The sequence below is a fragment of the Phyllostomus hastatus genome, unplaced genomic scaffold (assembly GCF_019186645.2).
Source record: "Phyllostomus hastatus isolate PE091 unplaced genomic scaffold, TTU_PhHast_1.1 phas_contig_150, whole genome shotgun sequence".
In the NCBI taxonomy this organism is placed as follows: Eukaryota; Metazoa; Chordata; class Mammalia; order Chiroptera; family Phyllostomidae; genus Phyllostomus; species Phyllostomus hastatus.
In genome coordinates this window covers 33,663,545-33,677,491 of record NW_025333611.1, presented here as the reverse complement: position 1 = coordinate 33,677,491, position 13,947 = coordinate 33,663,545, and the positions used below count along the sequence as shown (strand labels likewise).

The window sequence follows — 13,947 nt, the reverse complement described above, 5'->3', positions numbered from 1 at the left end:
GATACATCAAATGTATCAGAAGGCACCAAGATTAGATTCCTAAATTGTTTCAGAATTTTTGTTCCTTTTTCAGTTCCTCTAGAATGATGTTCCTCAGAAAAGTGCGACTCTCAGGACCAGAAGAAAATAAATGATACAACACAGTGACTTGAAACTTTTACCACTGAAAAGGTAGAAATATATTAACAGATTCCTTGACCTTTTCATTTAGGACAAGTCAAAATAACCTTCTGAACATAAACATAAAAATAGAGCACATTTATTAACAGTAGGAAAACTCCTAAGCTTATATAACAATGTATTAAACCTGACGTAACAACATACAGACGAAAGCATTAGGAATTCTCTGCCAGATAATCTGATGCATTATCCTAAAAATATGTTTCATACATAACACTAACATAACAAAGTACAGCATTTATTTCACAGGGAGAAAAGCTTTATCACAAAAAACAGATTTACTGGATTTCAGCTTTTGATTAAAGGTTAGAGATATATTTTAAAGATAAAAAAGAAAAGATTCACCCTTAAAATAAAAAAGTGTGTGTGTGTGTGTATATATATATATATATATATATAATCCATTTATTAATACTTTTATGCTTTTACAATGTAAAACATTTAGAAACTTTTGAGCTCTCAAAATTTTGGCCAGTTAACCTATTTGGCTTCGACATATCCTAAATTCCCTTTTGAGAATCGGAGGAAAGTTTTCTGTCCATCAGTCCAATACGGGTACAGAGATTCTACTTCATTTTCTTCTTCTTCGGGGGTTCCTCTTCGGAGCTGCTCTCGGTGCTGGTGGCACTGCTGCTGGAAGAGCTGGAATCCGAGTCTGAATCCGATGACGAGGACGAGCTTGTGGAGGAGGCTGAAGACGAGGACCCAGAGGAGCTTTCATCAGTGTCGCTGTCTTCGGAGGAAGAGGAGGACGAGGTAGATGTTTCTTCACTCTCTGATGAAGAATCACTGGCTGAACTGTCACTGCTGCTGCTACTGGAACTGGTTACGCTCTTAGACCTGTTAGAAAATCAACAGTTACGTGCATGGGAAGCTGACGTTTAATAGAATGTTCATGTCCTAGGAACATTGTGTACACATACATAGTGAAGCTCTGTTAGCATGTCGTTCCTACATCGGATGCTTTGGGCACTGCCTGACTATTGTAACCATAGACGCTCCCCTCCCTTAGCAAGGTCTTTTACTCCGGCAATTCGGCTCTCTTGGATGGAATCCAAGTTAAGTGTACCTAATACACTCCACAGCAAATAATGTTAGAATAAAGTTGCATTATAACAACTGGGTTTATTTAAACCTCATGAAGAGTGGTAAATGTTTCATAATGTTAACTACTTTACACAGATACAGCTGGTCAACAATTTCTTATGAGTTTAATAACATTTCCTATTCTAAGCTAGGAGGAATTATTTACTATTTCCAGGCAGAAGGACTCTGAAAAGTAAGAGAAAAAGGAGACATCTAGATTCTAAAGGCAATAAATTCCAATAGGTTAAGGGAAGAACACAGAAAATAGGATGATGTTTAATCACAAATTGCAAATAAGAAACTTTAGATCCAAATCTTGTAACTACTATTTTAAAATCACTCTTCCCACCTCCAACTAGTATTACATACTGACTATATGATACTCTTGAAGTCACACCTACCTTTTTTTCTTGGCCTTTCTTTCTACATTAGCTTCTTCAAGGCTGTTAAACACATGGAGGAGAGAAATTCCTGTTAGTAGAGTGATTATGCACAGCTCAGACCAACCTGTCACTCCCAATACTATTTTACATCGGAGAGACACTTTGTCTATTATAACATGGACTCAGAGTCCAGTATTCCTTGTCACAACCAAATGGAAAGTTTCCTGCTTATTGCAGGCTGTATGTGGTACAGAGAGTCAACCAGCGCTGATGTAAGACATGCCATTTACCACCTGTACCTCAGAAGCCAGGTAAGTTAGTAGTTAAGATGACTGAATGTGCCAACTGGATTCTTTTTCAGTTTTGAACTTAGGCTGGTATGGCTAAATCAACTACATCCTGAATAACAAGATGAAGTGAACCACAGCACAACAGGTATAATTTATAACTGGAGTTTCCCGAGTGTATTATAAATGGCCATTTCATATAAAAAGAGAAGCAATCTTTAATTTAACATAGCCATTTCTTTTTCCACATGTCCCCCACATTATTTACAAAGAATAAAGTCTGGTGACTTTTGAATGAAATATACAAATGGCTTGCTGTTGTATTCCTGCCAAACAGCATGCACACTAAATCAGGCTTTCGAATTACAAAATTTCTTCTATCATTATAGCACTATCGTGTAAATTTAACATTTCTACATTCTGGACTTCTCTATATTTCCAAGATAATGCCTCTAACCTTATTTCCTGAGTCTTCAAATATAAATATATATGTATGTAAAGTTGTTTTACACAATGGAATTACTGAACTGTCATCTTGGAGTTAAAATGAGTGGGAGAAGTACATTTACCAAACCACACCACAAGAATCCATGATCACTGAAATTCATATACTTCCATAGTTTTTATCGTTAAACCAAACATCAGTAATCTTTATGTAACAGAGCCGTATCTAAAATTCATGTAAGTCTATGTATTTTTAAGATCAAGACACTTCTGTAATACAACTAGAAAAGCACAAGTAAAAGTAAATGTTGCGATGAAATTATTTATAACTCTTATATTTTATTTTTTAGGGAAAAACTTTTTTCCTTACATTCCTAATAAAAAAAGTTGGAAAACTGTTTTCTCCTTATAGTATTTTAATTCTAAGTTTCAATATTTGTAAAGGGTTAAATCACTGGCATATTATATATTGCTATTTTAAGAAGAAAATTGTTATAGGACATTGATAATTGTATCCAATGAAAAATAAATGTCACAAAAATTTGATACCTACCATAATTCACTTAAAAAACACAAGAACAAGCTTATCTTTAACAGTTGGTACTTTTACACTGTCCTTTTTTTCCTTTTGAACTTCTGTTTGGTTTTCCCATAGAATGTATCCTAAATATTTTTATGCCTGAAAATTTTACTGATCACTTATGAAACTTCCTTGTAATAAAAACAGATATAACCTGAAATTATATCTTTTAATTATCTGTGATCATAAAGCTTTAAAAGTGTTTAAAATTTCTGAACTGAATTACCATTACTATAAAATTGATTAAAATAATGTAAAAATATAAATTTTAATAACTATCACATAAAATAATTTATTGAAATTACATCTCTTAATGACATGGATGGATTTTTTCCAGTTTATGTATCTATGAATCTTATTGCTAGACTATGACAAGGTTCAGCATCTATTCAAATCCTATAGTTAATTTTTATAGATTTAATCCTGATAAACCTTGTTAACCTAAATAGGTAGGTGGAAATAGAAAGAGTTTTATTGTAGTAATGCCAGTCAATTCTCTGACCTCTTCCCATGTAACATAATGATGTGTCATTAAAATATACTTATAAAAATTGACAACTCAATTAGGTCCTATTTCAATTTTGCTGGGAAAAAAATTTACAAAATAATTTACTCCCAATAATCAGGACCATTCATTTTCTCAGTACAAGTTCCAGTAGTACTTTGATAAATCTCTAGGTTTTTTTACATGGGGACAATACACCAAGAAAAGAGTAGAGACAGGTGAGAGGTATGCCTTTCTCTTGTGAAATTCAGGGTGTTCGGAACGTGGACATGGAGAACCAGGAGGGAAGTTCTCGTACAGATTTATTTTTGGAAAAAGTATATATACATATTGATAATCTAGATACTGATTACTGATTTATTCCTACATAATCCTTGAAGAGCCTCATGCCCACAAATTGGAAGGCTGCTGCCTTGAAAGTCCAACATTCACCACACCATCAGAGAGCTAATGATCCAGACGTTCACCACACCGTCAGAGAGCTAATGGATCCAGACGCTCAGCACACCGTCAGAGAGCTAATGGATCCAGACATTCACCACACCGTCAGAGAGCTAATGGGTCCAGCTGCTCACCACACCGTACGAGAGCTAATGGATCCAGATGCTCACCACAGGGTTAGAGAGCTAATGGATCCAGATGTTCTAATAAATCCAGATGTTCATCACACCATCAGAGAGGAAATGGATCCAGACGTTCACCACACCGTCAGAGAGGAAATGGATCCAGACATTCACCACACCGTCAGAGAGGAAATGGATCCAGACATTCACCACACCGTCAGAGAGCTAATGGATCCAGACGCTCACCACAGGGTCAGAGAGCTAATGGATCCAGACGTTCTAATAAATCCAGATGTTCATCACACCGTCAGAGAGCAAATGGATCCAGACGTTCATCACACCGTCAGAGATCCTGAAGATGCAGCTTCTAACCTGTAGCCCTATGCCAACCCAATCCCTTCCTATCTCGGTTTCTCTAGAATGTGTACACTTACTTACTTCATAGGGATTTTAAAGGCTCTATTCAAGGGACATCAAAGGGTAAATAACAAATTTCCACTTCTTTCCTACCCAGTTCTCCTTTTAGAAAGGAACTACTATTACCGGTTGTTTATGTCTTCAAAAAAAATCCCACTATTCCTTTTTAATTCTTTAACATAAATGATACCATATTATATATACTGTTCTTTACTTGGCCTACATACTTAATATAAGTATCTTGGATACTTATCTTGGTTACCTTTTCCTATCAGCTCACAAAATCTACCTCATAGTACTCTGTTGTCACATCATTGGTAGTTAAGACAGCAAAGCAAAATGATGAAGTGCATGTGTTCTGAAGAGACTGGTTGATTGAACACCTAACTTCTCCACTTACTAGCTATGTGACACTGAATGAGTTACTGAACCTGTCCATGCCTTAGTTTCCTCACCTGTAAAATGGGGATTAATAACAGTACTCACCTTTATGTGATAGCTCTGACACTGACACTTAAGTATACTACTACTTTTTAGGCCCTTGATAAATTCTATAAATATAAATTAAAATATTCCTTTGGATACCATGTATAAACTTACCTTTGTTGTAATAATCTGTTTTCTTTTTCTTTTAAAGCTTTCTTTAGTTCTGCTGTTCTTGAAGGCCTATGTAGGTATTTTCTTTTTCCTGTGCATTCGTAAGTCCAATGTCCAAATTCCAAGCATTTCTGACACCTTACATGTTGCTTATTTGCTTCACTACAGAACAAAAATCAGAATACAGGCCTTAAAATTTTGACTTGGCATAGTCTGCCCTGAAAATCAACAACAACAGAAAGTATAAAATGATGTTTAGTTTTAAATAAACAAACATCATTTCACACTTTAAATGGCTTATGTTAGATTTAATCACGAGGCAGCACAGGACCATGAGATTCAGACAGAATTGAGCTCAAACCTTTATTCCTCAGCTCCACCGCAGCAAGGCAGGCTGGGGAACTCAGACAGCCCTGAGGCTGAGAACTAGAAAAGACAGTCAAAACATTGAAAACCATCCGCCTGAGGCATCAGAGAGCTACCCAGAAGGTAAAGAATAACCAAGCTGAGATGTGAGAGAAGATGGAAACCCAGGAGATTGGCCCCGTAGTCCGTATCGAGCGTCAGGGCTCCGAGGGGCCGTCTCCGAGGAGAATGAACCAGCCACATACAGAGCGCAGCCCGGTTTCTAGACATCTAGAGACTGAGGCAAATCCCAGTTCCTGCAATTGGATTAAGATGCAGAAAGCAAAAATAAATACATACATACAATAAATGAAAGAATTGGAAAGGAAGAAATAAAATCGTCATTCCTCACTGGTGACATATTATGTACACAGCAAATCCGAAAGAATCTACGGATAAAATTTATGAAACAATTTGAATTCAGAAGTTTAGCAAGGCTTTGGACTAGGGTCGGCAAACTGTAAAGAGTCATGTAGTAAATATTTTAGGCTTTGCAGACCAAGAAGCAAGAGTGAGGATAATATGTAGACATATAATAGGAGAGAGAGCAAATTCCAGAAATGTTTTGTTAATAAAAATATTTCAGGTAGAAGAGGTTTACTAATGGGAAGAATGGAGTTCCTCTCTGAAGAATCACATTTCATCAACTGAATGTCAAAGTCAGTGTTCCCTATTATCAAATTGATCACATACACCAACGTACACACGTAGGTAACATTCTTAGCTTGTACGCATATGAGAACATGCAGCCGGCAGGATTCAGTCTGCCAGACACTGTGAAAGATACAAGGTCAATGTATGAAAATGTATTGTTTCTATATAATAAAAAGTTAAAATGAAATTTTAAAAGGTGATATTTATAATATCCTGAAAAATACCAAATACCTAGAAATAAATTGAAAAAAATACATGCAAGTCTTTTATGTAGAAAAGAAACAAACATTACCTATTCAGACAAAAAGCTAATAGAGGGACATACCTTGTTCACAGGTTGGAAGATTCAATACTGTAAAAATGTCCTTTCTCCCCAAACTGACCTACAGATTCAAAGTAATGCCAATAAAATCTCAACAGGTTTGTTTGTTGGTTGGAAAAGGCCTATAAGAGAAATATCTGAAAGCCTGCCAAAATGAGCTGATGCTAGTAAAAAATATCAAGAACACAAGAAACTGTTTCACTTTGTGTCTTAGTTATATTGAAAGGACAAAGAATAAAAAAAGGGATAGGTTTGCTACTCAGCATGCTAGGGAAACAGGCCACCAATATCACATTAATGGGCTAAAAGAATGAGCAGGACAATTTTATTTTGCTTCAGTTGGAACCCAGATACAATTATACATAGAATGAAAAGAGTACAACTGAAGTCCAAGGTATTTGAGGAGGAAGTAACACAGACCCTATGCATTCTGAATGTGTTTAAGTCACATGTCCGGGTGATTGCTCCTTGACATACCAGAGATTTTCCAGGTGAGGCTGCAGGGCCACTGCTGGTAACTTGAGGAACTCTGGCATACAGGGGTGGTGTTGAAAGACCGGAAGTAGGCAAATGCCGTTTTGATTTTAGAAGTGGGGAAAAGGGTAGATTCCACAAACTAGACCAGTGAACTTAACATCCATCCCAGCCAAAATTCTGGCTGGGTTTATTAAATAGATTCAGAAAGAAAAGCCAATGGCCACTAGGTATTGAAATTTTACAGACTAATGCCGTATCACCTTTTGGGTGACTGTATTTCAGTAGGGCATCCTGGAAAGTCACAGTATCCTTGTGAAAAAAACAGAACAATTAGACTTCTGACCAAGATGGAGGCATAGGTAGACACACTGCCTCCTCGCACAACCAAGAGAAGGACAACAAAAATTTAAAAACAAAAACCAACCAGAACTGACAGAAAATTGAACTGTATGGAAGCCCGACAACCAAGGAGTTAAAGAAGAAACATCCATCCAGACCAGTAGGAGAAGTGGAGACAGGCGCGCAGACACAGCTCACAGCAAGTTGGCAGCTGGCAGATCCAGCCAGGTGGCAGCTGGTGTAGCGGGTGGTCCCACATTCACATGCAGATAAACCAGGAGGAACAACTGGGGAGCGACATAGACCATGCAACCACGGTTCCAGCGCAGGGAAATAAAGCCTCAAAACACTGATTGAAAACACCTGTGGGGGTTGAGGCGGCAATGGGAAAAACTCCCAGCCTCACAAGATAGTTTGTTGGAGAGACCCACAGGGTCCCAGGATGCATGCAAGCCCACCCACCCGGGAATCAGCACCAGAAGGGTCTACTTGCTCGTGGGAAGGAAGGGAAGTGACTAAAATCCAGCAGAGAGCGGAGCAAGAGCCATTGTTCCCTCTCAGACCCCTCCCCCACATACAGCATCACAATCCAGCAATGTGGGTTGCCTCATCCTGGTGAATACCTAAGGCTCTGCCCCTCACTGAGTAACAGGCACATCAAGACCAAAAAGGCCTAAATGAAAGAACAGATCAAAGCTCCAGAAAAAATACAACTGAGTGACAGAGAGATAGCCAACCTATCAGATGCACAGTTCAAAACACTGGTAATCAGGATGCTCACAGGATTGGTTGAATTTGGTTGCAAATTAAATGAAAAAATGAAGGCTACGCTAAGTGAAATAAAGGAAAATGTACAGGGAACCAATTGTGATGGGAAGGAAACTGGGACTCAAATCAATGGAGTGGACCAGAAGGAAGAAAGAAACAACCAAACAGAAAAGAATGAAGAAACAAGAATGAGGAGAGGTTTAGGAACTCCAGGACATCTTTAAACGTTCCAACATCCGAATTATAGAGGTACCAGAAGGAGAAGAGCTACAAGTAGAAAAGTTATTTGAACAAATAATAAAGGAGAACTTCCCCAATCTAGCAAACGAAATAGACTTCCAGGAAATTCAGGAAGCTCAGAAGTCCCAAAGAAGTTGGGCCCAAGGAGGAACATACCAAGGCACATCTTAATTACATTACCCAAGATTAAAGATAAGGAGAGAATCCTAGAAGCAGCAAGAGATAAGGAGGCAGTTATCTACAAAGGAGTTCCCATCAAACTGTAAGCTGATTTCTCAAAAGAAACCTTCCAGGCAAGGAGGGGCTGGAAAGAAGTATCCAAGTTATGAAAGGTAAGGACCTACATCCAATATCGCTCTTTCCAGCAAAGCTTTCATTTAGAATGGAAGGGCAGACAAAGTGCTTCTCAGATAAGGTCATCATCACCAAGCCCTTATTATATGAAATGTTAAAGTGACTTATCTAAGAAAAAGATAAAGAATAAGAACAGTAAAATGCTAACAAACTCACAACTATTAACAACCAAACCTAAAAAAAACACAAAACACAAGAGAACAACTAGAACAGGGACAGAATCACAGAAATGGAGATCACATGAAGGGTTATCAGCAGGGGAGTGTGAGGGGGAGAGAGGAGGAAAAGGTAGAGAATAAGTAGCATAAATGGTAGGTAGAAAGTAGACAGGGGCAGGGTAAGAATAGTATGGGAAATGTAGAAGCCAAAGAACTAATATGTATGACCCATGGACATGAACTAAAGTGGGAGAATGTGGATGGGAGGGGGTGTGCAGGGTGAAGGGGAATAAAGGGGGGGATGGCATAACTGTAATAGCATAATCAATGAAATATATTAAAAAACAGAACAATTAAGCAGATCAGTTGAACGTCATGAGCAAAGAATACTGCTTTAACAGGCTGAAATAAATTATACATAGGTAGGTATCCAGGGATGGCCTGTAGGGCTTGGTCCTCAGTGTGGTCTTGTTCACCTTTGTTATATAGGACACAGATCTGCATATGTATCAACTCTACAGTTGACACAAAGCTGGGAGGGATATCTAATACAATGGGTGACCGAATCAGGATCCAAAAAGGTCTTGACAGGCTGGAACTCTGTGCTGGATCTAACAAGATGAAATTTAACAAGGGTAAAAGTAAATTTGATATTCAAGTTTAGAAAAATCAGTAGAAATACAAGACAGGGGAAGTCTGATCTGACTGCAATTCAAATGGAAGAAGCCGACTGAAATCAGTTTAGGTCATAAGCTGGGACGTTAGAAGGGAGCAGGGTTTAGCTTCATAAATATTATTTTCCTTTCAGCTCAGCATAAACTTTTTGATAGATTTGAAAAATGTATAAGGCCACTTTAGGAGGTGTATACATCCTTACCAGAGGTCTTCTGGCCAAAGCCAGATGACTACCCCGAAAAGGCAGCAGTGGAATCCAGCAAAAGGTTTAGCAGAAGAGATGATGTCACTAATGCCGAGATCCCATAATCTACTTACGTGAATATGAGTATATGTGATTAGAACTTAAAAAGTGAAAATAAGCCAATTTCCAACGATTTAAAGTTAACGCCCTGAAAGATCTGCCACATAGGGCATTCAGATTTAGGCTCTTTTTTTCCCCTTTATTTTTCTCTGATAGTCCGAAGACTTTAAAAGAAACAACAGTACTTCCTCACTTCTCTTGGCTAACTTAAAAGCAGTTTAAAACTTGTTTTTACAGAAATAATATATGTGGTTTATAAATAAAATTAAAACAGTTTGACATATATAAAATTAAAAGCAAAGGCCTCTTTTCTGCTTTCCCCCAAAAAATATTCCCCAAATTCTCTCAGCCCCCCATCCCAGCCTCCAAAGGCCCTCCTTCGACTGCCCGTGGACTCACGGTTCAGTACACCATGACAGCGTTTATCATACCATGTGTTTACTTCTCCAAAAGACCAGGAGTGCTCAAGGTCAAATTTGTCCTTTACTTCTGTGTAGGTGTGTACCAAATACAAGTATACTATAGAAACAGAACATCTATATAACTTTGATACTTCTGAAACAAGAAATAGCAATATCCTTTAGGTGCCAAAAGTCTTACTTCCCTCTCATATTCAGAGCGGACATTTTGCCAATCTAGCACTCATCACTTCCTCTGACCTACCCATCTAGCTTCCCACTGATTTGTAGAGATCCAATCAACTGTAGTGGGAAGAGCATGAGATCTAAGTCAATCCGAGCTTCAGAATGCCATAGGCTTGGTTCCAGGCTGGGCAATTAACCCAATTGAGACTAATGAGATGCCATCAACTGGAAGCTGAGAGGATACAAAGGACTCTGATTCTGCAATCATGCTGACACCAAAGTACCGAACCTATACACATATGGGACCAACCCCCTAAAAGAACAAGCCTGAGAGTGAGAGAGTGGACCCTAGTGATGTCATTTGGGATGCTTATTATTGTTATCACTGCATTCCTGATCTCACAACTGACTTCAAAGCCTTCTTCCTCCTCCAAGCACACCACATGCTCTGACTCTCTAAGTCTTTAACCCCTCTGCTCAAGGAACTCTTCTCAGCTGGCATGCGAGACAATCTGGTGGAGGGAAAACGAGAATGAACAGGGCTCTTGGAATAAAACAATATAAATATTAAAGAAATATAAACACATACATGTTAGCAGAATGTAAGCAATGTATTGTTGATGTGCAAATGACGGCCTGAAATGCTGAGAATGAAAAAGTAGACATTGGGTGTGCAGGTTGGTAGAAGAAAGGCGGCTTTCTGTGAAAGGGGTATCTGGGATGACTCCAGCGTTATCTGTCTACCGCCAATCTCTCCTGCCAGCTTTTTCACTCACCGGCCACAATGGCCACCTTTGAGTTCTTAAAAACTAACTTCGTTCCTATCCCACTGTCTGGGTGCTCTTTCCCCAAATCCGCGCATGACCGGCTCCTTTCTCACACTCCCAATTTGTGTTCAAACGTCACTTCTTCAGGAATAGTCCTGTCCAAACGACTTAACCGAGGCTTTTTCTCTCTCCACCACCTTAGTTCCTTCAAAGTTCTCATCACCACTGTATTTATTCATTAAAAATGTTTAGTTTATCGACTCTCCCTACTACCAGAATCTAAACTCCCCAAAAGCGGGTTTTGTCTGTTTAAATCTTTTTCTTCATACACAAATTCTGGCACCAAGTGGCAGATAATGGATATTATTAATGTTGTATATAAGAGTATAAGTGGCTCAAAGTGATTCGATAGCTTGGGAAAAGTCAGCATTTTACTCAGGCGTTCCTAGGGCAGGCGGCAGGAAGGAGGAGGAAACAAACGCCAGCAAGCCTCCCGGCTACTTATACAAGGCTGAAGGTTTACGTGGCGGCGAGAGTAAGGAACCGGCATCAGGGCTTCAGGCTTCCCCTGGCCACAAGTGGGCTGGCCGGCTCGCTGAGCAGAGGGGCACAAACCACATAGTGACTAACTCCTCTGCGTCCCCTTCTGGGAAACCAAACTCGAGGCTCCCTTTAGACCCCCCCCCCCCCCAGGTTCCGCCCCGGGCACCCGGTGCAGCCGTCTTCTACGAAATCGCAAGCCCGGGGACACCAAATTTATTGCCTGCGCCCAAGCCGGGAGCACGCAACGTATAAAAAAAAAAAAACGGCCACACTCTGCCGGTCCCCACTGAGGATCCGACACTCGCTGACGCGCTTCTCCCCGCCCCCCGCCGCTGGCCCGCCACCCGACCAGGGCCCTCACTTACGCTTGTCTCCTGGCTATGAGCCGATGCATGGGAGTCGCCATCTTAGCGTGGCTGAGGCCTGCCGCGCTGGGTTTTGGGAAAACTCCCTGCCTGGGCGGGAAGACGCAGGCGTGGGCGGAGCTAGTTTAGCCTCAGCTTCTCGGGGCTAGCGATGGCTGTAGTGTCTGGGGTGTGTCTCTAGTTTGCCGAAGGTTGAGGCGGGTGGTCTGTCTTGAACAGGGTTTTAAAGGATGAGGACTGACGTACAATTGACCCTTGAACAACACCAATTCCAACTGTGCGGGTGCATTTATACGCGGATTTTTTCCCCCGGATAAATAGTTTCCTTCCCTATCCATCAGCTTTGTATGCGCAGATTCAACCAACCTTGAATGGAGACAATCAGTTGAAAGACTGACTTTAGCAAATTATGAAGTGAAAATATATGTTAACTATTTCTATTTTTATGTATGTCATTTGGACATTATAAAGGCCAAGTGATACTGCATAAGTAGAGCTTCTTTGCCAATGGGTAAAAGATTACAAAAATATTATTTTAGGATATTTTAACTATTTTGTGTCAGATTTTGGAAATTTTATTGCTTTAAATCTACATTATTTGAAAGATATAACATATATCTGTCCAGAAGTTATCCAGCTATGTAATATGAAAAACAGAGACATTTACTAAAGAAGATACAAGATACAGGAAACATTCTACATAGGACAATGATGCCTCAGTCCCCTTCAGAGTAGGCACCTTGGGAACCTCACACATTTTTCCCAATTGCCGTCAGCTACCCCATCGTATTTTCTTCAATCTCATCGACAGTCTGAAATCTCCTTTCAAAGGTGATTTTAGTTTTTGGAAACGCCAGAAGTTGCAGGGCACCAAATCTGGGCTGTAGAGGGGCGGAGTCACCTGCGTGATTTGATATTTCACCAAAAAACTCTGTACAAGACGTGATATACCAGCGGGTAGGCGCATTGTCTGATGCAGCTGTCAGTCACCAGTTGCCCATAGCTGTGGCCTTTTGAATCATCTGAATAGTTTCCACATTGATTGTTCAAGCTTAATGCAAAATGTGATGTAGATACTTGCTCTACTCCCTCAGGCATTTTGAATGCTCACTCAATGGCATCTGCTACCCCAACTGACTAGTACAGGTCCAGTCCAGTCCAGTCTACTCTCCTTGACTGCCAGGTTACATCAATGTTGTGCAAAATGTTCTTGTTATAGTAACAATAGCTGGACTTTGACAGACTTTAAAATATTTTAGGAACTGAGGATAAAGCATTGAACAAAGAAACTTCTTGTGCACATGGAGCTTTCATCAGAAACTAAACAGAGGCAATGTCCAATGAACATCAATATACTAAAGAAAAATATTGTAACCCTGGCCGGTGTGGCTCAGTGGATGAAGTGCTGGCCTGTGAACCAAAAGGTCACTAGTTCGATTCCCAATCAGAGCATGTGCTTGAGTTGCTGTCCAGGTAACCAATCGATGTATCTCTTGCACATTGATGTTTCTTGCCCTGTTTTTCCCTCCCTTCTCCTCTCTCTAAAAAGAAATAAATAAGGTCTTCAAAAACAAAACAAGCCCTGGCTGGTATGGCTCAGTGGCTTGAGCACCGGCCTTTGAGCCAAAAGGTCACCAGTTTGATTGCCAGTCAGGGCACATACCTGCATTGTGGGGGCCAGGTCCCCAGTGGGGAATGCCTGAGAGGCAACCACACATTGATGTTTCTCTCCCTCTCTTTCTCCCTCCCTTCCTCTCTGTCTAAAAATAAATAAATAAAATCTTTAAAAACAAAACAAAAGTATTATAGTTACGTGTAAGGGGGTGAAAACTGATTTAGCATTGGTAGATCCAGGAGGTGATATCGTGTGACCTTTGAGCACATCTTGTTTGCAAAAAAAAAAAAAAAAGCAATCTTAGTATTTGCTCTTCTCTTCAGCTTTGTTTATTC

General features: G+C 39.8%; 1 protein-coding gene across 2 annotated transcripts; it reads right to left on the bottom strand.

The window, feature by feature from the left end:
• Positions 1-243: 243 nt before the first annotated feature.
• ZCCHC10 (zinc finger CCHC-type containing 10) lies at positions 244-12,099 on the bottom strand. 2 transcript variants are annotated; one of them, XM_045826439.1, is made up of 4 exons: positions 11,998-12,099; positions 5,046-5,204; positions 1,668-1,709; positions 244-1,020 (listed from the first exon to the last, which is right to left on the bottom strand). In XM_045826439.1, exons 1-4 carry the CDS (start codon positions 12,036-12,038, stop codon positions 747-749), a joined length of 516 nt encoding a protein of 171 aa, XP_045682395.1. In that variant the 5' UTR covers positions 12,039-12,099; the 3' UTR covers positions 244-746. The 2 variants fall into 2 exon arrangements, with proteins under 2 accessions (XP_045682395.1, XP_045682385.1); XM_045826429.1 differs by lacking the exon at positions 11,998-12,099 and adding an exon at positions 10,912-11,276.
• Positions 12,100-13,947: the final 1,848 nt, after the last annotated feature.

What these genes read in the sequence shown, in the direction of transcription:
- ZCCHC10 (XM_045826429.1), bottom strand. Translation starts at nt 10,988, where the DNA reads ATGTCTACTTTTTCATTCTCAGCATTTCAGGCCGTCATTTGCACATCA. An exon ending in AACAGATTATTACAACAAAG is followed by an intron (nt 1,710 to 5,045) that starts GTAAGTTTATAC and finishes TGTGTTTAACAG; the next exon opens with CCTTGAAGAAGCTAATGTAG. An exon ending in AGAAAGGCCAAGAAAAAAAG is followed by an intron (nt 1,021 to 1,667) that starts GTAGGTGTGACT and finishes ATTTTCTAACAG; the next exon opens with GTCTAAGAGCGTAACCAGTT.